The sequence below is a fragment of the Engystomops pustulosus genome, chromosome 6, assembly GCF_040894005.1.
Source record: "Engystomops pustulosus chromosome 6, aEngPut4.maternal, whole genome shotgun sequence".
Lineage (NCBI taxonomy): Eukaryota > Metazoa > Chordata > Amphibia > Anura > Leptodactylidae > Engystomops > Engystomops pustulosus.
In genome coordinates this window covers 58,483,226-58,505,398 of record NC_092416.1, presented here as the reverse complement: position 1 = coordinate 58,505,398, position 22,173 = coordinate 58,483,226, and the positions used below count along the sequence as shown (strand labels likewise).

The 22,173-nt window shown below is 40.1% G+C and overlaps 1 protein-coding gene across 14 annotated transcripts in view; it reads right to left on the bottom strand.

The window, feature by feature from the left end:
• The window catches only part of KCNAB2 (potassium voltage-gated channel subfamily A regulatory beta subunit 2), a 134,516-nt gene that overhangs the window by 23,592 nt on the left and 88,751 nt on the right, over positions 1–22,173 (bottom strand). For 12 of the 14 annotated variants that reach the window (XM_072156223.1, XM_072156218.1, XM_072156226.1 and 9 more), the window contains 3 exons: positions 10,626–10,669; positions 9,803–9,840; positions 796–875 (listed from right to left, as the gene is read on the bottom strand). In XM_072156223.1, the coding sequence (XP_072012324.1) occupies positions 796–875; positions 9,803–9,840; positions 10,626–10,669 (162 nt within the window). Of the gene's footprint in view, positions 1–795; positions 876–9,802; positions 9,841–10,625; positions 10,670–15,588; positions 16,386–22,173 lie in introns of those variants that run through there. The other 2 variants (XM_072156214.1, XM_072156217.1) reach the window with 2 other exon arrangements.

The following is a 22,173-nucleotide window of genomic DNA, read 5'->3' as shown; positions in this document are numbered from 1 at the left end:
TTTTTCAGAGACCCCCCCCCCCCCCCTTCCCTTTTTAGTTTTTAGGCAAAAAATCTTTTAGGTGGAAAATTGTCTCCATTGTTCTACATTTTCTAAATATATCATACATGGGTAGACACAACACAGGACAATAGGCACAGATGATGGAAAACAAGAGGTAATTAAAGATGGCAATCTCAGCCCTGCACAATAACTTTACTTCAAACAGGAAATTGTAGTATTACTCAAGTGTACAGAGCACGAGATGTGAGCATATTAGAATGTTTATTCAGGGTGCTATATTTCTGATACTGGCCTTCAAAATGACCACACCCCAGCATGTTAGTGTGCTTGGTTTACAATCCTTCATCCTGGTGGTGGATGTCCTTTATTGTTGACCGGTGGGTGAGGGCAACACCTGGGACACACAGCAGATCGGCACAAATTCACATCGATGCATGTTGGCTGGAAGGCGGATACACAACAGACTGTCCAGTCTTTTTAGATAAGCATCACTGCAGGCAACGCTGATCCTAACCGCCAACCATTAGCAACTAATAATTACAACTAGAAACACTATTTAAAGGAGTTGTATCAAGATTTTATGTTATACTCCACATACAGGATAAGAAATAACATGCTGCTACTGGATTGTTACAAGTTGTTTTCAAGCATGCTCTGTGCCACTCACATTGTCAGTGGATGTCCCTGCATCTCTTAGGGGGAACAGACCCTATTGTCTCGATAGAAATGCTAAAAACCAAGACAGCCTACAAAAGGCTAGCCATATTTGTAGTAGGTTAAAAATTCACTTACTTGCCAGCAGCATAAACTTCTGCTGTGTCAAAGAGGTTTATTCCATTGTCATAGGCCAGAGTCATCAACTGCTCCGCCATCTGAGAAAACAAAATATATATATATGTTTTAATGCAACAAGGCAGTAAAATTAAAGAAAATCTACCATCAAAGTTTATGATGATAGACTTCCTCATAGATCCAGGCACCGCAACTGTGATAATCTTCTTATATTTGTTATCCATGGCCTCCTTCCCTCTAAAATCAACGTTTAAAATGATGCTAATGAGCCCTAGGGGCTCTGGTGAGTGTTTTTAGAGCCCCTCAGTGAAGTCTTTTCACTGGTTGTTACAAGGAGCAGGGCTGATCTCTGCTCCCCTTGCATTTTCTGCTGCTGCTATATTACTGCAGTCACAGTACCTGGATCTATGATTGAGTGCGCCTGGTTTATTCATGCTTGATTTTGATGGAAGATTTCCTTTAAAGAGAGATGTGTATACTGTGTAATTATTGTGGGTGCCAAATTAAAAAAAAATTGTAAAAAAAAAATTTGTACTCAAAAACAGGGATTCTTCAGAATATGGACACTTCATAGATGCCAATAACCCCTTTTTATGAGTTATATGACACTGGCCAATCTCATAATAAAACATTTATAACAGAATGAGGTGTTTCCCGCTTGAACCAAGGTTTTCTGCTGCTTCTCTAAACAATACTGTAGACTTGGTAGGCCAAACTTCCCACTCCAACTCCTCAAATTTCCCTAACTCCACCAAAATGATCACAACTCTGACTCCTTAGTCTGGTTTTCCTAGTCAATCTAGCAGTGCTTTATTTTTGTTAATAAGTCCAACCTGTCTCTATCACTCCTGTTGTACACAATTTCAGTTGCCCATGGTTTCTGACCCTCTATCTTCTGACTTTAGAGTCGGCAGCCATCTTGCTTTTCTCCATCGTTGTTCTCTGCTCTCTGCCTCCAGCCCCCACCTCCCGGAATTCCAGGACGAGCTGGCTTCCTTCCAGCAAACAACACAGCAGTCATTGTGAGCTACAAGCTACAGGCAGATAAGTTCTTTATCCTGGAGGGAGGCACATCAGATCGAACAGAGTGAGTGTAGCTGAGTCGTAGCAGAGCTAAGCATGTTATATGCATCTCATGGATCTCTGATCGGTCTCATCTCTCTTTCTATGTGTCAGATACTATCAAATGTTCAGACACTAAATGAAAGTCTAGATAAACCTAGACCCGAATAATGTAACCAGATTGTCAGCATACAAAGATCTTAGAGAGTCCCCACTCACACTCTGGAGTTTTACACTGACCATCACTAAGTGATAGTTTTATTGCTGTATTAGCTCCTGAGTAAAATTGTAACGGGTTAAAAATGAGCTTTATTGTGTTAACATCATTAGGGGATTGAAATATGAGAATATTCTTTCATGAGAAAACCCCTTTAAGGTAAATACTTAGAATATTCTCTGGACAGTTGATTTATGCAGAGTTTATTGAAAATGTATATATGCAATCTGAATCCTGCTTTACATTTTAGTTTTTTCTGTGAACTCATGCTTGTATGCTTTTAGTTGAAGTGAATGTGACTGCACATTATGTGCATACATTGAAGTGAAGCTCCTCCCCTACAGATCAGAGGGGAAGCAATGTCTGCACTTATGTTAGAACTGCTAGAGTGATCAGGAAAACTGGATTAAGGCAGGATTGTCCAGTGTAAGTTCTCTCTGTATACTGCTTTTGTCTGAGTTCATGTTTGTAGAGGTTGATGAATTCTATACACTATAGATAGAATATAAGGGGGAAAACTGTTTTCTAACATATCAAATTCAGAAATACAGAAACACACATATGTATGTATACTATAGGTATAGCAGCCAAGCCTTCATACTATCTATCTAGCACTGCTAGATTGTGCTGCATTATGATGTCAACCGTTAAACAAAACTGACTGTTCATGACGTAATTCCTCTACATCCTGAAATTGTTAGCGATTGTTTCTCGTGTGTGGTTACATCACTGCAACCAAAGCAAGTCAGTGTTGAGAAGCTGTTCTGTAGCCTTAAAATAAATACCGTTTCTAAGGACAAATTCATAGGCTCACTGCACAAGTATTATTCAGTACATTTTTGTTGAACAGGTTCTTTCCCACAGAGATTTGCATTATTACAATTTATTCAAGTTCTAAGGTTGTATTCCAATATATTTTTTATGCTCTACCTAAACGACTTGGTTAGTGTAACATAATGATGATAAAAAAAATATAATTATTAAACATGTCCCATGTATGGCCACTTTCACATGAACTTATGGGGACGTATGTACGTCCCTCATACACGTCTACAGAGTACTGGCCGTGCGCCATGTATTCCTAAGGAAAGGGGCGGGGTGAGCGGCACTCTGCCCGGCACTGCCATGTGCCCGCCGTGCTACGGTACGGCGGGCAATGGTTGTGTGAATGTAGCCTATGTGTGAGTCGGGAAAGGGAAATCCAGGAGTCGCAATCAGAGGGCTTACTGATTCTGCAGCCCTGTAGACTCCTGTTGCTGGTTGTATGCGCTGGCGTCTGGTCCCAGGGGTTGACCCAGGAGTGGAAAGTTCTCTCCGGCTCTTGACGCATATAAGCAGTGCGGGACATAGAGCAGAGTGGTGCATGGTGGAGAGAAGAAGCTGCAGTGTGGTGCAGGGAGAAGAAGAGGAGCCAGGAAAGGAGAATATTATTTTTTTTCTGCTTAGGGGGATCTCCAGTATTATTGGTTGCCTGCTCTGGGGCGGGTCTCCAGTATTAGTTGCCAGCTCTGAAGGGTCTCCAATATTATTAGTTGCTTGCACTGGGGGTCTCGGGTATTATCTGCTCTACAGTCTCCAATATAATTAATATCTGCTCTGAAAGCAGTATTTGGTTGTTGGGGTGGTATTTATTGCTGTACACTGGCATTGATAATTTCTGGGGTGGTATTTATGTGCTGTACTGTGGTAAAACTCGGACTCCACATGTTTGGATTTTCTTATGTTTTTGATATAATTGGTTGGAACATTATAAGGAGTTAATAAAATTGACTTCTAAGGAAGTCTATGGGTTCCCACATGTGAGATAATTGCTCTGGTAGATAATACGTATAGAAAACTGGGTAACTTTGTTTACAGAATATAATTATATGGATATACGATAGTTATATACATTTTTTATGTTGTGATGTTTACACAATAAAGATAATTTTTAGCTCCTTACTTTATAATTTTACTCATTTTACTCAGTTTTACTATTGCTGTTTTAGCTCCTATGACTCAGTGATGATCAGTGTAAAATTCAAGAGTGTAGGCGGGGACTCTCTAAGCAGACACTTCATGATCCCTGTGTGCCGACAATCTGGTTACATTATCAGGGTAAGGTTTATCTAGACTTTCATTTAGCTTCCGAACATTCAATAGTATCTGACAAATAGAAAAAGAGAGATGAGGCAGATGAGAGATTATGAGATCCATGAGATGGATGACACAATGACACTCTCCAGCTCTGCTAACTCACCCAGTCAGCTCTCCTGTACCTCCTTCCCGTTATTTAAAGATCTTATCTTAGGGCGGCACAGTGGCTGAGTGAGTAGCACTTCTGCCTTGCAGCTCTGGGGACCCAGGTCAACATCTGCAAAGAGTCTGTATGTTCTCTGTTTGCGTGGGTTTTCTCTGGGTACTCCGGTTTCCTCCCACACTCCAAAACACACTGTAAGGTTGTTTAAATAGTGAGCCCCATGGGGACATATATAAATATATAAATAAAGAATTATTGAGAATTATTGCAGATACTCGGTGATCACACTCTGTAATGTATCTACATGGTTGTGCAGGAATACTGATAAATGGAGCCAACCATAGAGAAACTTTAGTAATGTCTTCTGGTGTCACTGAGCACTAAGGACGAACACTGCCAACTGTCAAGTACTTACATGTTCATGCAAGTCCAATAATAATGTCCAATAGAAGTAAGTCCCAGCTCTTGGATCTACATCTATTTTGGAAATCTGGGCCCTCAGTCTTATTCTTCTGACTACAGTCACAAAAGGGATGGCCCTTCATAAGCAGCAATCTCTGTTCACTACAATAGGAGATCTGGGAATGGCCAAGTACCCCTACCCCTTGAGAAAGATGTAGATGCCAGGGGTATCCAAGATAGGGTTAAACCATGAAATGTGGAAAACCAACAAAGCCATTTTTTAACCAAAGTTATAAAGAAAAACCTATACTTATTTTGGCTACATTTCTATTTCCTGTTACTGTGTAAAATCCCCCTAAAAATACAATTGCACTATGTGAAAAAAATGCACTATATATGTATTATACACACACAATTATATATACCGTATATACTCGAGTATAAGCCGACCCAAGTATAAGCTGAGGCCCCTGATTTTACCACAAAAACCTGGTAAAACCTATATTTTTATACTCGAGTATAAGCCGAGTTTGGGGTTTCAGCACATTTTTTTGTGCTGAAAAACTAGGCTTATACTCGAGTATATATGGTATATATTCCTGTATATCTACTGCAAGTCATGAAAGTCATAAAAAATTATAATTTTCCATCAAGTAAACCGTCTGATTACAACACATAAATCAGCATTTAAAATAGCTGAACGATGAAAAGTGTGAACAATCATCAAAACAGGGGAAAGGTTTACATAGCAGATTGCATAAAAGATGATTCAGTATCAAAACACAGGTGCATGTTCAGCAGGGAAGGACAATGATCTACGAGAAGACACTGAACATGCAGACTTTAAAAGGGAACCTGTCACCAGGAGACCCATTTTTAGCACCCCTCCCAGTCCCCACAGAGCATAGTACATATGCTCACACTGTACATGTTTTTGTATAAAAAATAGGTTTTACAGAAAAAAAAAGATATGTTATATTGTACCTTTCATTAGCATCTGCTGTGACTAGGCAGTTACCAATTGGGAGGGGCTGGAAAGGAGCAGTTCCCCCCCACCCTTGGGAAACATGTGACCTTTGCAAATACAGGCAGCCCCCGGGTTACATACAAGATAGGGTCTGTAGGTTTGTTCTTAAGTTGAATTTGTATGTAAGTCAGAACTGTATATTTTATCATTGTAATCCCAGCCAGAACTTTTTTGGTCTCTGTGACAATTGCATTTTAAAAATGTTGGGTTGTCATAAGAATCAGGATTAACAAAAAATCTTCATTACAGACACATTTGATAACTGTTACAGCTGATCATTGTAGCCTAGGACTAAAGTACAATAAATTACCAATATCCAGTGGTCCGTTTGTAACGAGGGGTCGTATGTAAGTCGAGTGTTCTTAAGTAGGGGACCGCCTGTATATGAATAACTCCACACACTCGGGATTGGCTGTAGAGGAGCAGGGAGCGTCGCTAAACTCAGTGATGGGTGTTTTCATATATTTGAAAAGGCCACAAAAAAAGGAACTGCTCCTTTCCAGCCCCTCCCAATTGGCAACTACCTAGTCACACAGCAGATGCTAATGAAAGGTACAATGTAACATATCTTTTTTTCTGTAAAACCTATTTTTTTTAAACAAAAACTCTTTGGCAGTGTATGTACTATGCTCTGTGGGGACTGGGGGAGTGCTAAAAATGGGTCTCCTGGTGACAGGTTCCCTTTAATGGTCCTGAAAAAAGAAAATAAAATTGTGGAAGCTTATATCTGTCACCATGGGTAGCTTAACACATGTGATACAAGTACCCTATGCTGTGGTACCCATTGACTGAACAGGACCAGGAACTGTACCACAGTGGTCACAGGAGCAAGGTGGTAAAGTAAAAATGGAAACACTGTACACATAACTATCAATCTATTTTACACAAAGAGCATACTCTCTGTCAGGACTTGTGCTTGGTTATAGGAAGGCAGCACCGTCTCTCTGTGATGCTATCACCATTACATAGTGCACAGAGCTCACACAATACAAACAGATGTAACGCGATAAAATTATCACCGGCTATTAATCTGAACCCCTTTCTCCAGGTAATACCATCTCCTATGTAAAATGAGCTCCACAGAAAATACAATTGCTCTGGATGATTGATCTCCATGTTTCTTATTGGGATTACATTTTGTCCTAGTTGGGTAATCCAGTTGTCACAGAATTAAAGGTTACTATAATCTTACAGACTCATCCCTTATTTCAGAGTGCATAGAGTATTAAAAGAGAAAAAACTACACACAAAACAAAAATACATTAATAGAAACACAAAGAAAATGATAGAGAATGGAAATAATCTAAAATAAAAACTGTACCCTGAATACTTTATCCACTGGCACAGGCTTAAAAGAAATCTACCATCAAAAAACAAGCATGATAAACCAAGGACACTTACTCATTGGCACTTTGACTGTGGTAATCTTCTTATATTTGTTATCCATGGCCTCCTTCCTTCTAAAATCCACTTTTAATATGATGCCTATGAGTCAACGGTGCTTGGGGGGCATTACCAGTGGCCCTTTGTGCTGAAGCTTCACAAGCTGATACACTGTGCAAGAGTACCCCCCCCCCCCAACTGTGTAAGATTACAACAGGCAGTGGGAAGGGAAACAGTGTAAGGCCAGATAAAGGAGGGGCACTGGTAACCCTAGGTGCCCCTTATGGTCATTAGAATAATTTTACACATTGATTTGAGAAGGAAAGAGGCCATGGATAGCAAATATAAGAAGATTACCACAGTCATGGTGACTAGAAATATGAATAAGTGTCCCTGGTTTATCATTTTTTATTTTGATGGTAATTGGTATTTTGATGGTAAAAAATGATCAAAGGGGGTGATCATTTAAATATATTGATGACTTATCCCCAATTATAGGTTGTCAATATCAGATCAGTGACGGTGACAAGTGATAAACCCCCAATCACACAGCATGGCTACAACACCGATAACGGAGCTGTGCACCAGAGGAAGCTGGAATTGGCTGGTCTGATATTGATCACCTATTCAACAGAATGGTTAGCAACATAAGCTGGAAAGCCATGAAAGCTTTCCGTTATAAGTTCCAATGATCAGGCTGTACTGGTCACGTTACTAATGGACATAAAATCATATAAAGTCTGTCACAGGTTTCTTGTACACAATTGTACGGCTTAATAAATGTAGGCCTGTTAGTTTCAAGGGAACCCTGCCAGCTGTCTCTGCTGCCGAGCAAGCAAATCCTTCCATTGTGAGACTCACTAGAAACTAAACGATCAGCACAATGGCCCATAAATAATTCAACTGAAGAGTCTTCACCAAGTGCGTTGCGGCATGTGTGGTAGCTGACAATGTGCCACATCTTCAGGCTGCCCGGAAGTAGCAGAGACATTGGTTCAGTGGGATCTGCCAATGTATGCACAGCGGTCATAACCTTCTGGGCATCAATAACATTGCGCAAAGCATCAGCCATGATGAGGGGCATTTTAGGACTTCTCTCTTCAGAGGTAAACAGAGGGGGGGGGGGGGCATTTCAGAAACCATGTGGCCTTCTGGATTATTGAGCTCATTAAACTATTAATACAGGTGGTGACTGTATGAAATTGAAATGTTACATGGGTCATGAGCAGGAAAAGATCAAACATGTGCAAACCAGGTATTTAAAGGGAACTGGTCCCCACATTTTCAAAAATACAGCTAAAGGCTGGTTCCCATAAAGCACCATTAATGGACACCCTTCTTTTAGAGAAAAAATCTACTTTATCTTATATTACCTGGCAAAGCGAGTGTGTCCTGCTTGGCTAGCCCCTCCCATCTACTCCTCCCTATGCCCCATGCCCTTTTCTCGTCATGTCATGTGATCAGAGTTATGTCATCTAAGGTCCTTTACCCAGATACATACACAATGCGTGGATGTAAAGTTTAGAAAAACCCGGGTTGGTGTAAGACGCGCTGCCCAAATAGGTCCAACACAGGTGGTAAGGTTCAGGGTAATGTTTATTAGTAAATGGAAGGACTACGCGTTTCGGGGGTGGTCTACCCCCTTCATCAGGTCCGAGGTGGGTACTTATGCGCCAAGGTGGTAAGATTAGGCTGGGTGTAGATCCCAAAAGCAGGAAGATCAGTTGGTCTGGGGATGATGTTCGTGCTTGAATCTGGCGCACCAGACATTTCACAGGTCATTTGCATACAGCTTTAGGACCTCATTGCTTAGGTTTACAGGCATGTAGAGGGACAACGAAGAAATAGAGGCAATGCTCTCTAATGGCAGTTTATGAAAATATATTTAGTTTAGGGGGGTTATTTTGCATGACGGGTTCTCTTTAATATAGTTTGCATTGTAATTCCAAGCAACTTATAAACGATCTCTGCTTACAGTGCATTAAATGTCGCTATTTTAAGGGAATCTGTCATCAATTTTGACCATAATAAAACTACAGTCAGCGGTAGGTATAGGCCCTGGAGATCGGTGTTACCTTTCTGTGTGTATTAGTAGCAGCAGGAGAATGAAAAGCAAACTTTTAATCCAGTTTTGAAGCTCCGTCAAGTGCTCTGGGTGGGTCTTTGGGCATGAAGAGCTTTCTGCTCTCTGCAATGAACACAGCCCTTCCCTTCCGAGAGACTGCTGTAGGTGTCTAACCAAAACGCACTTGGTGCGACCACTTCCTATTCAGGCGCACGCACGGTCGAGCGCACGGTGTGCTGAGTGCGGACAACGGTGCGGTGAAGCTACTTCGGATATAAAGATTAATAAGGTGTTTAAATGCTTTAAAACCGTTTAAGAACATAACGAAGCTAAGCTGGTGCACGGCATTTGCTGCTTAGAAGCACCATCGGAAGGTTTCCTTTAAAAAAACTGTACACCAAATAGTTCCAATACTCGGAAAAACTATGGGTCAACTATGGGCCAAGCATAGATATCCCTGCCACACACAGATAAAAATAAGTGAGCTTGATGAAAAGCCAACAGATGCACTTAAAAACCCTCCGATTGTCCACCCATTCCGTTTGTCACCATTACTTTTTGAAACAACTGCTACATGTGGGTCAAACGTTATATATACACCAAGTGTCTTACCTCATCCGTGATCTGACCTCCAAACGTCACCCATGTTCCTGTAGAAGACACAGATGCTGTAATGTCAAGTATATTATACGCTTCGGATGAATCCTTGGCATGCTGTGCACACCAAGGTCGATACAAAGACGAGAGCAAGTAGCAAGTGAAAAACAAGCCGCTACTACATAAGTTTATATTTACAAGGGGCAGATTTGTTGCAGGAATTTCTGCAACTGTCCTCCCTCCTTCTGCAGGGAATGCTCCCTACCTTCTTCCCTCTGGCCCAAGAGACCGCTCTACCAATTGGAAGCTGGAGTTGTAACTCAGCACAGAGGGAAAGACTTAGAAAAGGTTGGTAGAGTGAATCCTTGCCCACTTTTGGTACCTATAGTCCACTAAAATGTGCACTTCTCAGGCAGCATGAATGACCAGGAATCAAAATGTACACTTTTACAAGTCCCTGTCCTCTAGAGCAATTTAAGGCATTGTTCATACAGCGTAGATTTCTATTTCTAAACCCTCAAGTTAATCCAAACAGAAGTATAAACCTTCACTCATAGCCTCCACTAAAAATAACAAAACTAAAAAACACCCCCCCCCCCACAACTCTCTCTCTGTGTAATGTAAATGGGGAAATAAACACTCCAATCGATCCAGTGAAAAACCGCGGTTTGAATCCCTGATCAATGCATTTTTTGCTTTTTTTCCTGTGTTGCTACAAAACTATACATTATTACAGTATTCTCATACAGCATCACACCCCAAAACTTGACATAAAAAGAAAAAACAAAACAAAAACAATAACAGCAAAAACTAAAGAATAAGAAAAAAAACCCCTTACCTAAGCCAAGGCAGGAGACCCTTAAGCCGGACTTTCCCAGATTTCTGAAAGGCAAGAGTATGAATGTGTTACTAGATCAGGCTTTCATTAGAATTAATTCTGATATCACTACATCTTCATATGGGAAGCAGACTAAAGGACATAAGATAGTGGGGCTAAGGGAAACAAAAGTTTCAGTAGGGCTTCAGTATTTTGTGATGGGCCCCTCTAGAAAAGCATAAAGAGACATGTTTTATATAGAGTAGATTAGCTATTACTCTAACACATTTCTCAAAGGCTTAGTAAAAAAGAAAAAACAACAAAAAACAAAACTACGGGCACAATTGTAACTTTGCACAACAAAAGATCATTTTCGTAGTTTCCTGAAATATTAGTTAAGATTTTGTAGTAAGAATGTCATTTGCAAAAAAATGTTCTTTAAAGATCCAAGCCCTGCCCTGTCCTGCAGTGTGTGCCATCAGTTTTACTAATGGTAGATGTGTCCTAATAAGAAGTTTCTGAGGAATGATGTTGCTCAGTACTTCTTTTATTATAACTCTATATGGTGCGATTGCAGCTACCGGTATATAAATTATACTAATTAGCCTGGGGGGCTCTGGATAGGTCATTGGAGTGCCTTGTCCGTTAATTTATTCACTCCCTTGTCTCGCTAGCACTTGATCGCTCTATGCACTCAGGACCGGATGAGGCCTTAGCAGAATTTTTGTTTTGCAGTGGGGCAAATTAAATAAAAGTCTCAGCAGAACCTTAGACTGCAAGGAATACCAGGGGATTCATACAAAATTAGTAAAATATCATCAGAGTAGCGAGTACTGCTCTGAAGTACAAAGCTCAAGATAAACACAGGGTGAGTAATGTAATGCATGTGCACAGTGGCTCCACCAGTAGAAAAGTGAGTGCAACTCTAGAGTATAGTACAGAATGTAACTCAGGATTAGTACAGAATAAGTAATGTAATGCACATGCACAGGGACTGCACAACCAGCAGAATAGTGAGTACAGCTCTGAGTATAGAACAGGATGTAACTCAGGATCAGTACATGGCAAGCTCACAAGGCATGTTCACACTGACTGCACCAGCAGAATAGTGATGGCCGCTCTTAAGTATAAAACAGGATACGACACAGGATGAGTATAGTAATGTAATGCATGTACATAGTGACTCCACCAGAAGAATAGTGAGGGCAGCTGTGCAGTATTTAAAAAGAGACTTGTACTCAGGATTAGTATATGATAAGAAATTTGATACCACAAACAAAATGGATGAAAATTTCTAGTTTTTCCAGTTGACTTTCTCAAAGTACACAAATGTGTGAGAATGCATAAATAATTCTGACTGATATTAAAAAAATTGCACAAAGTCTACTTTAAAGTACAGAAATACACATCAGCTGTATGGACAACTAATAAGAAATTCACACTGGAGAGAAGAACGAGTTTTGCCATAACAGATGCTTGCTGTTACGTCCATCACAGTATTAGACCGAATCATCAGATTACGGCGTCCAATCCCCTTTTTCTGCAAAGCTGCCAGAGGTTGAATGAGAGGCAAAGCTCGTTCCTTTGCTTTGACCATGTTGTGCAGAGAGTTTAATTATGTCCGTCGGGCATAAAACACCAGCAGATGTGAAGGGGTCTTCTTAGTTCTCTCAGACCGCTACTGCGCTTCCAGTATGCTCTCTCCACACTTACAGGGGTTATCAGGAACACCCCCACCCAATAAATGACTGCCCTCCAAAGTGCTGTATTTGTGAATAACACCTACAGAGCGGCTAAATATTTTTAAAGGGAAATATGAGATTACAGAAACATGAATACAGGCAGAACCCAGGTTACGTACAAGAAAGGTTCTCAAGGTTTGTTCTTAAAGGAAACCTACCACTTTCAAATAGTTCCGGAGAGCCGGCGACGTCACACACGGTCGCGTGCATGCTGCGCCGAGCGCGTACCACTGTGCAGCGAAGCTGCTTCGAATATAAAGATTGAAAAAAAAGTGTTTAAGTGTGCACGTTATGTGATGCTTAGAAGTACAATTTGAAAGTGGTAGGTTTCTTTTCAGTTGAATGTGTATATTTTATAATTGAAAGAATCAGACATCGGAGTAGAGCACTGGTGAGATTCCACAGAGCACACGGTTCTCCTTTGCCTCTAGCGGGGAGTGTTTCACGCCGGTAGTGCAACACTTGCAGCTTGTTTAGGGTGCCTTAGGTGATGGATTGGTTTCAAGAGGGAGAACCGGCATGGAACACGCCCTACTCGAGGCGGAGGAGAACAGTAAGCTCCGTGGTATCTCACCACTACTCTACTCTGATGTCGGATTCTTTCAACTATGAAGGTACTATTTTTGAGAACTGCGGTTTCACTACAAGAACTCTGGACTGTTGGTGGAAATTGCCATTCATTGCACATTTTTTAAGAATCTGATGTATTTATCCATTTATGTATTGAGTGGAAGATTACGAGTTTTTTTATGTGTACATAAAAATTCTGTATGTGTATGCGTTTTGAGTCAGCAATTTAGGGACGGTTGCCAAGGTCCTCCTTGTTCCATCTTGTATAAGGACATATTATGACCCTTTGAGGTTTTTTCCATCTACTTCCACATTGTATATTGTTGTTTATTCTATTTACTAATATAATTTATCCCAATGGGAGCGAGCTGCACTACCAGAAACAATCTACGGATGCAATAAGAAATGCTTTTAGAAAAAAAGTTTTGTAACCTTGAAGGTTTGTTTAGGCCAGGGGGAATATATTGAGCGGCACAGTGGGCCAGCGCAATGCAGTCCTGTCCCCATCACTTGCACCTGTTATAGAAAAGATTATAGTGAATTTGCATACAAAATGGAGCCTCGGATGTACCAGCTTATGATTGACATCCCCCATTGTGGGGGGGGGGGGATTTATCATATTTGGAATTACGGTGGTGTTGCCCCCCTGTTGTATAAGTAGGGAATATATAATATTAGTAGGAATTGTGTACTGGAACATGTCCTTTGTTGTGTTGGTGGCCGATATACTGTATAGGGAACTTAATGTCTGCGGACCTTTGTCTGGATGATTTCAAAGCATTCTAGATACCTTACTATAATTTACCAAAACATTGGATAGTTCCAGTAAAACCGCCACTTGTGGTTCATTGGAATAGGCCATCCTGTGCCACCAGCCCACAGAAGTTCTGTGAAACAAGATTTAAATTTTAAAAATAATTCTGTAGGGGTTATCAATTGGGACTATCTGGAATGTATTTGGGCCTTGGTAAGGTGATCACTTTAACAAGGTCCCGTTTCTGTTCCCATTTTATGAAAGCCTAAAAAGTTTACTCTACAATCAGACTGCTCGATACCCTAACATGCAACTTCCTCTGTACATTTACTTTGTTTTCACAAACGATAATTAGAACCTAAGCGTGGCAAAAATGTTAGAGGGATTGGGAATAAGAAACGCATAAAGTATATATGGTAGGTTAAAGTGACAACCTGTTTTCCAGGTGAAGGCACAGTGGCCTTTTCTGTGTGTGCAATTAGTAACATTACAAAGGACACATTCATACTCTACGCAATTGTCCACAACTTTATAGTATCCTTTGTGGACCCTGTACTTGGTATGTAATAAAGCATAATCAGGCAAAGTTTTCTAATAGAGAACGTGACCATAAACATCAAAACCGATCATCTCTCCAGACATGTCTGTTTTAGCAAATACTATTTTCCACTGAATTAAGACGATGAAACAGTTTCTGTCCCTCTTATTCCTGAGTAACTTGAGAAACGGGGTTTAAAAAGGGGTTAAATCTGTAAACTATTTGGAGACTGTTGGATTCGACCGGTAGAGATGAGCAGGATTGCTTTTTAAGTTTGGGTCCAGGTGAATCCAGCATGACCTGTACATATTGACAAACGTGCAGCCAATCCTGCGTGTATGTGTTGCACAGGACACACCCGAACCATGGACTGTGGACCTGAACTTAAAGTACGGGTCAGCTCATCACTACCAACGGGACAAAGAGCAGTGCCCAGTTGGAGATTTATTCATACATTTTTAATAGTGATACCAATGCAATGTAGAACTATTAAAAGCTTCTGTAGAATTGTAATATCTTAGAGAACATGATTATTTACCATATCAAGAAAGCTCATACATCCCATTTGAATGGAGCCTCCTGGGAACGCTGTAACAGGACCCTTCAACTAAAAACTAATGCTAGTGGTTCTGCCAGGCACCAGGGCTACTTACAGCTCTGTACCCCCTATTCTGTTGTATTAGCCCATGTGTGAACATTACCTTTAGTCTGGCTTGTTCACACACACTATAATAAAGTTTTCAGTTCAAAACAAGTAGAATATATAGGGTTTTCCTGGTAATCCATGTTGTTGGATGTAGAGAAGCTAAAAATATTATTTTACCCTGCATTTATGAGGATGCACAAAACCTTAGGATGACCCAAAATAAAAAAAACTTTAGCTCTGTTTAATTTGCTAAACTACACGTAAAATGTCAATGAACTTCAACTTTGTTCATTACCATCTACGTACAAGGAATGGATTGGGTCTTGCTCGGGAAAAGCCAGCAATCTACTCCTGCACCGTGAGCTCAAGAATATTCCCTGCGATGTAATATACTGGATTTTATGTAAACATGAGCTATTTTAGGACAGAGCAGGATGCTTACACTACAGCAGCATGACTTTAGGGCAAGGTACAGACTACAAAATGTGGAGCAGATTTTGCACAAATAAACTGATGTAGCAGAGCTGGAAGTGTCACCACAGTAGTGATGGGCCTAGAACATGCTCATTGTGATATATCCAAGTCTTACTACACAGGTAAACCTGCTAATAACACCCTAATAGTGATGAGCAACCAAAAACTGAATGACAAATCCAGCTCTGCTACAGCTGTAAATATGATTAAATGGATGAATGAATTGGCAGAGATTAATCCAAAACAAACCCAGCCCATACCTATACTTCATTCCAGGCTGACGGGAGCTGGATTCACTAGGGGCTGGAACATTTTGCACTGACAGATGTCCGAGGCTTCGAGCGACCATAGCTACAGTTCGGAATCTGGACCTGGCTCCAAGGCTCGGGCTGCTGACATTTTGCCGGTTTAGTCTATCGTCCGCACTCCGACTTTTTAAACTGTGTTCCGAACAAGCAAATGAAACCTGCATGGTGTCTTCTCCTCCTGCGGATCTCCAATACTCCAATAACACAAACGACTATTGCCACCGTCTGGTCCGTCACTAGGCAAAAGAAAGCCTAAACATACAGGATCCTTTATTTTATCTTTTTCCTATTTCTGGAAGGCGACAGCAGGGTTAACCAAGAGGATACGGATATTATAAAGCATTATCTGATCTTGGGAAAAGCACGGAGCTCCTTTAATCTCCTTCAAAACCAATCTCTCCCGGGAATATAAAAACTACACTTTCCTGGTCCCATAGTTACGCAGCTATAAAATATTGTGCTGGAGTGTGAAATAGGATAATAAAAAAAAGCTAAAAACAAAAATAGCTCCAAATTTAAAACAGAAAATCCAAGTGCAGCATCAAAAAGGAAAAAAAATTATAATTTTAGTGAAATTCCCAAAAATTCTGTAATGGCAAGCTGTGGTGAAGTATTGGAGTCAGGTACGGTTGGTAGTAATCCCTGAAGAAGGCACGCAAGAGGCTCTGTCCTGGAAATACAAGGGTCTTGTGCATTCTGCTGAGATCTTAGTCTCTGATGTTCCTTCTTCGACAGCCAAGTCGACCTCTGGAGCTCACAGCTCACAGCTCCTCTAGTGATACTGGGAGCTTCACATGCCTCTTTAAGGCAATTAGGTATCCAGTCAACTGCACCGAATGCCCCCATCAATTCATTATTAAGTAAAGGGGAATACACTGTCTTCTCCTCCAGCGGAGGATTAGTGAAGGCCGACTATTGTTGCGGTTGGCAGCTAAACACCCTATTTACCTGCTGTGTCACTGAAATGTATACAGCTGCGTGTGCTTTCACATGTTGTGACAGACTAGTGCGTGGAGCACAGGGGCAGATACTGTACACAGGTCAATTTGTTCTGTAGCGAGTAGGAGATCTACAAATATGACATCCTGGCAACGGTTAAAATTCTGTAACCCGATCTATACGCTGTTGCTGTATTTATATCAGCCTGGATCTCTGCCAGGACAATGCATTTATCTTTAGGTTGTTGAGGTTGAATGCAGCTCGTGTTATTAAACATGTTATAGTGCGTGTGTGTGTGTATATATATATATATACTGGCTGTGGCTGTGACTACCTAAAATACTGTATTAAACAAACAGTAAACCGGGAAATAAGGCTCCCAGAATATACAGGATGTATAACTCACAAAATACACATTGAATAAAAAAAACCTAAATATACAGGTTACGTACAAGATAGGTTACGGAAGCTTGTTCTTAAGTTGAATTTGTATGTAAGTCGAAACTGTATATTTTATAATTGTAGATCCAGACATTTTTTTTTTGCCCCAGTGACAATTGGAGTTTCAATCTTTTTTGCTGTAATGGGACCAAGGATTATCAATAAAGCTTCATTACAGACATTGTACAGCTGATCATTACAGTCTGGGACTATAGTACAGCATTAAGAGAGCTTCACCAAAGGTCATAGTGGGCACAGGGGGGACCGTCTTTAACTAGGGGTCGTCTGTAAGTCGGGTGTCCTTAAGTAGGGGACCACCTGTATGTGGAAACATATTTTCAAAATTCTATCCAATTATGCAAAGGTGTGACTCCCACACCTACCCCTTGGGGGTGGGACGGTAAGCAACTTTAAAATGTTAAATAAGAACCCCCCCATTTTTTTTTTATCGCAGATTTGGATTTCAAAGGAAAAATTACATTCAATCCAGGTAGTTTTCTATTCTCTTCAGGAGCTGGTTTAATGTGAGTCCTGGGCCTCTCACACATTGAGCTTTATTAACTTAAACAAAATAAAGCATATGTCCATTTTCAGATTTTGGATCTCAAGTGTATACATCAAAATATCCGCTCATTTAATGTTTTTGCACACATTTAAAATTTTTGGTGATTACAGTGCCACCTGTCACCAAAATTGAAAAAGACCTTGGTCAAAACAATATCATTTCCATGTCCTTTTACTAAAAGTCATTAATATCCACCCTCCATGAAACAACAGTCATATTCATCCTACCAAGAGTAGTTATTGTTGTAATTAGATACGGAGACGTCAGACGTGATAGACGCCTATATTTATGTTCTAGGAGGAAAATATAGAAAATGGGGTGGGACAGGGAGCATTGGTGTCTTATATCACTGACACAACAAGATGCTGTCTCTGCAAAATGTGTATTTTCCTATGTCACGTGTATGCATTTTATGTACCTTTTTGGCAAATTTTCAGGGGAGTGCAAATCTGCAATAAAAAAAAATTGGGGTTCCCATCACCAAGGGGTGAGGATATTATGCAGAGTTTGACATCATCGGATAGATTTTTGAAAAATATAGATGGATAGATTTTTGACACATATATTTTGAGATTTTCAATTAGATGTGTATTTTGCGAGATATTCCATCGTCCTGACCTTTTTAGTTACATACACACAACAATTTGTGAATATGTAAAATATTCTGTTAGTATAATGTTTCATTTGCTCGCTATGTAAACAACATTGGAAACCCCTTCAATAGCAGAAAAATAAAAATATACTTGGTGATCACATGACAAGAAGCAAGATTTCACCAAAATCAGTGAGGTCAGTAGATGATATAATTCTAACTAGAAGCTGTCAGAACATCTGGCAGTGCCTAAGCTCGTCAGCTCATTAGCAGCTCTGAACACATTGTTAGGTATTTGCCCTAAAGATCTGTGTAACCATACCTCTGTGTGTGTTATTTGTGGCAGCAGAAGGAATGGGAAATATATTTGTATTCCAGGATTTTAGTTGGACTTCTAGCACTGGGGAAATATCTTCTCATTGCTTTGTTGTGATCTCTGCATTCAAACTGCTCAAGAGGCCCCTCTCCCATGCTGTAATATCCAACCAGATGCAGCTCTTACTCTAAGGGTGCTGTCACACGTTTACGTTATGATTCTGTAACTTTGTATGGTCAAAACCACTGAAAGACTTCCTTTAAGACTTGTATGGTACATGTGCATCTGAGAGGGCAGTTCTTAATTTAGGTTATTCTCAAATAGCGGAAAGCTGCAAACAATCCATGTACTACATAGCTGGTATGCAGTAATATCATTACTGCCCCTTTAAAAGGTAAACAATCATAAATGCCCATATGAGGTTGCTCCCCACCCCCTTGACTAATAAAGGAAAGCGTGTATAGGTCTATACAAGTTTATAATTTGACAAACAGAAAGCTTAGTGAGGCCACAGGAAAGATAATTACTTTATAATATGCTGGGGCCTGTTTAGGGTGGAAAAACCAAGTGATGGATTCCCTTTAAGTTTACATGTCAATAAGGTAGAAAAAAACCACACTGGGGGAGATATTAATCTGTCTACTACAGAATTATGTTGTGGTTTGCACCAAAAACTGTCTGGACCACATTTATAAAGGGTTGTAGACAGTTTTCTGGCTCCCCAACGACTAGCTTGACAAAGGGGCGTGGCCTTTGAAGATAGGTCGTGACCTCACGCCACAAAAGTCAGTGTGCCATAGATACTGCTGACCTGGCAGAATTTTGTCCTAGTTTTCTGGCGTAAAGTAAGCGAACTAAAAGGAGGTGCAAAGTGTGACTAGAGAATCTAGGACAGATTTATCGTCCAGCATTGGACACTTATATAAATCTGGCACAGAATAAGACGGTCTAGTCTAACTCTGCACTGCCTTACCTTAGGACACTTTTTATAAACCTGCCCCACTGTGAAACTTAAGATCAGTAGAACATAAGATATACAAATAGTTACTTAACATTTTATGTAGCACTCAAGATTTCCCTTTGAGCATTGTATAGACTGATAAAAATAGGTCCATTCTGTGAGCAGTAAATAGGGAGGATAAAGATATGGCAAATACTGCCGACACAAGCAAATATGAAACGAAAGCACTTACTGTATATGACAGTGTGAAAAAAAGGGTCTCTATACGATCAATATTAAACTAAAGAGACCCATAGTCTGCATAACAGCAGATCATCTCACCCCATCCAAAGCGTCATCTAATTTCTATACCGAAAATCTATCCTGCAAGATATAATAATAGAAATGAAATCTATTATTCATGGAAGAGAATCAACAAGATTAACCCCCAAGAATATTCATGGAGTCAACGCTGGATGCAACAAGTAGTTTGTTATCTTTAAGACTGTCACAGAAAGGTCAGTGGTGGCCGAGATAATTATCCCATCTGCCATTTATAGCTGCTGCCTGTCAAAGAGACCACCTGCTGCACGAGCTATCGGGCCCCAACATACCAGCATGACAAAACAAAGGAAACCCAGGAAAAAGAGAGGAAAAAAGGCTGCAAATGTATAGCATCAGCCTTAATATCGCCATATACATTTAGTTTTTTACTTTAAGAATAAGGAACTAAATATCCGGTAAGGCAGGACGCACTTCCCAATTCAATTCAGTCTGGTTAAGCAGGATGGTTACCCCGCCGAGGTGTGAATGTCATTGTTACATTACCCAGTTTACTCAGATATTACTAAAATGGTTTAGTAGTTTTATTTCTACATGTGATGCATAAAATAAACAAACCTATTCTTGCACATTGCATTGTTAAACAGGCTTTCCCTCTGAATGCTCTTTTCTCTAATTCTCAGTTGTTTCAGAGCTGGGAGACCACTGTGTATAATGTACTACAAGGTTAGCAAACTGAGGAAACGGGAGGTTGTACTCCATAAAGGCGGTGTCCCATAATAATAATATAATCTGTATTTAAAGGACATCTACCAAAGGATGTAAACCAACCATGCTTAAATATTGGTATGTGCCCCTTCTGGCAGGGTCCATTCTTCTTTTAGCTTCTTATGCCCTTGTTTTTACAAAAAAAGGCTTTAAAAATCATGCAAATGAGGCCAGAGGGGCTCTGGGTTTCAAAGATGCTAATGGAGCCTGGAGCCCCTCAGACTCATTTGCCGAATTTTGAAAGCCTTTTTGTTGTAAAAACCAGTGCATAAAAAGCTAAAAGAAGAGTGGATCCTGCTAGGGGGAGCACACACCAGTATGTCAGTGTTTTTAGTTTACCATCCTTGGTGGTAGATGTCCTTTAAATAGCGCCATCATATTCTGCAAATCATACAAATTTGCTTTACAAATCATAGGGGGACATATACAAATAATATAAGACAATACAGAGTAAAAATATAGTTATGTGGAAACATATAGGTGTATGGTCCTTCTACCAAAAGCTTACAGTCTAAGGGTTCATTCACACTAACGTATGCTCGCCCAGCCGTAGCCGGGCGAGCATGTGGTGGCAGGCTGGAGAGAAGGAGGGTGAGCACTGCTATAGTGCATGTTCCATCTTTTCCCCGTGTACAGTGCAGTGTGGCACCATACCGCTGCCCATTCACCATAGATGTCTATGGAGACGAAGATGTCTCCACAACGGCTGTGTGAATGCAGACTAAGGGTCACATGCTTAACACTTACATCCTATATAGTATAGGGTTATCATTCAGATCACTGGCAATACATCTGATCGCAGAATTTAATCAGTAGGTCTAGCATGCGCTATGTTCTTTAAGAGAGCTAGAAATAGCAAAATCGTACACGCCGCCGTTTTCAGATCTCTCCGGCCTTAATTGGAGCATCAAGACACAAGTTCATAGGCTACATGTTATAGTGAATAAAAAACTCCCCTTGAGAAAGCCTTAGCGAAACACGTGTCGGGGTCGTGCAGTGCATGTTTGATTGTTTGGTATGATAACTAAGCCTTAGGTGTATCCACTGTCTTACTATGTATCTACTATATGCTGTGTAACTTTGCTTGACTTTAGCCTATTGCACTTTACCTTTGAACTACATTTACTGTTTACAACTACTTATTATTCTCATGCATTGCTCCTCTGTTTTTAAACTGTTCCTATGTTCTGTGCCTATGAATTTTTATTGATTTTGTGTTCATTATGATTAATAAAGACTATATTTCTATATATAGTTCACACTCTTTTTTGAATCTTTTATAAATATTGTTTGATATATGTTATAGTGAATGATAAGTAGAAAGCATGTCCTTCTTTCAAGGACTTTTTTTACCTCAATTTTAGGACTGTATCCTTGATGTGCGGTTCCTATTGAAAATGTGTGTCTCAATCGACAAACTGTAGCTTTGTTAACCCCTTAACGCTGAAGCCACTTTTCACCTTCCTGACACGGCCCATTTTTTCAAATCTGCCCTGTGTCACTATAAATGGTTATAACTTCAAAACGCTTTAACATATACAAGTGATTTTAAAATTGTTTTCTCGTGACACTTTGTACTTCATGTTAGTTGAAAAATTTTGGTGTTATGTTTTGCATTTATTCATGAGAAAATCAGATATTTGGTGAAAATTTGGAAAAATTCTTGATTTTCGAACTTCAAAATGTTCTTCTTT